The 580-nt window shown below is 58.6% G+C and overlaps 1 protein-coding gene across 1 annotated transcript in view; it reads right to left on the bottom strand.

Moving 5' to 3' along the window:
• Positions 1–580, bottom strand: part of EMH_0027070 (uncharacterized protein) — a gene marked incomplete at both ends in the record, with an annotated part of 3475 nt that overhangs the window by 2425 nt on the left and 470 nt on the right. The window contains one exon of the mRNA XM_013502705.1: positions 114–512. Coding sequence (XP_013358159.1) covers positions 114–512 — 399 coding nt within the window. The remainder of the gene's footprint in view (positions 1–113; positions 513–580) is intronic.

Genomic DNA, 580 nt, shown 5'->3' with positions numbered 1-580 from the left:
CTGCTGCTGCTGGTGCTCCTGCTGCTGCTGCTCCTGCTGCTCCTTCTGCTGCTGCTGCTCCTTCTGCTGCTGCTCCTTCTGCTGCTGCTGCTGCTGCTGCAGCAAGGCCTGACCTTTGTGCTGAACGAGAGGTTTATGGAGGACCCCGAGGAGCCCATCTGCGGCCTCAACTTAGTCTTCATGATTGGGTATCCTGCTGCTGCTGCTGCTGCTGCTGCTGCTGCTGCTGCTGGTGCTGGTGCTGTTGCTGCTGGTCCTGCACCTGCTGCTGCTGTTGCTGCTGGTTCTGCGCTTTTTGCTGCTGCTGCTGCTGCTGTTGTTTTTGCTGCTGCAGTTGTTGCTGTTGCTCTTGCTGCGTTCGCTGCGGCTGCACTGCTGCTGCTGCACTGCAGCAGCTGCTGTACTTGCTGCTGCTGCACTTGCTGCAGTTTTTGCTGCTGCTGCTGCTGCAGCTGCTGCTGCTGCTTCGTGTCTGTTGCTGCAGCAGCGTTGCTGCTGTGTTGTGCTGCCTGCTTTGTGCAGCACCATCAGCACCGTCTTGCTGCTCATCTGGTCCTGTGTATGGACTTTGCCTCAGGTA

Source organism: Eimeria mitis, genomic scaffold, assembly GCF_000499745.2.
Source record: "Eimeria mitis Houghton genomic scaffold, Emh_scaff998, whole genome shotgun sequence".
NCBI classification, from domain to species: Eukaryota; Apicomplexa; class Conoidasida; order Eucoccidiorida; family Eimeriidae; genus Eimeria; species Eimeria mitis.
Note: the sequence above shows the minus strand (reverse complement) of the source record. Positions and strands in the feature narration are given on the sequence as shown.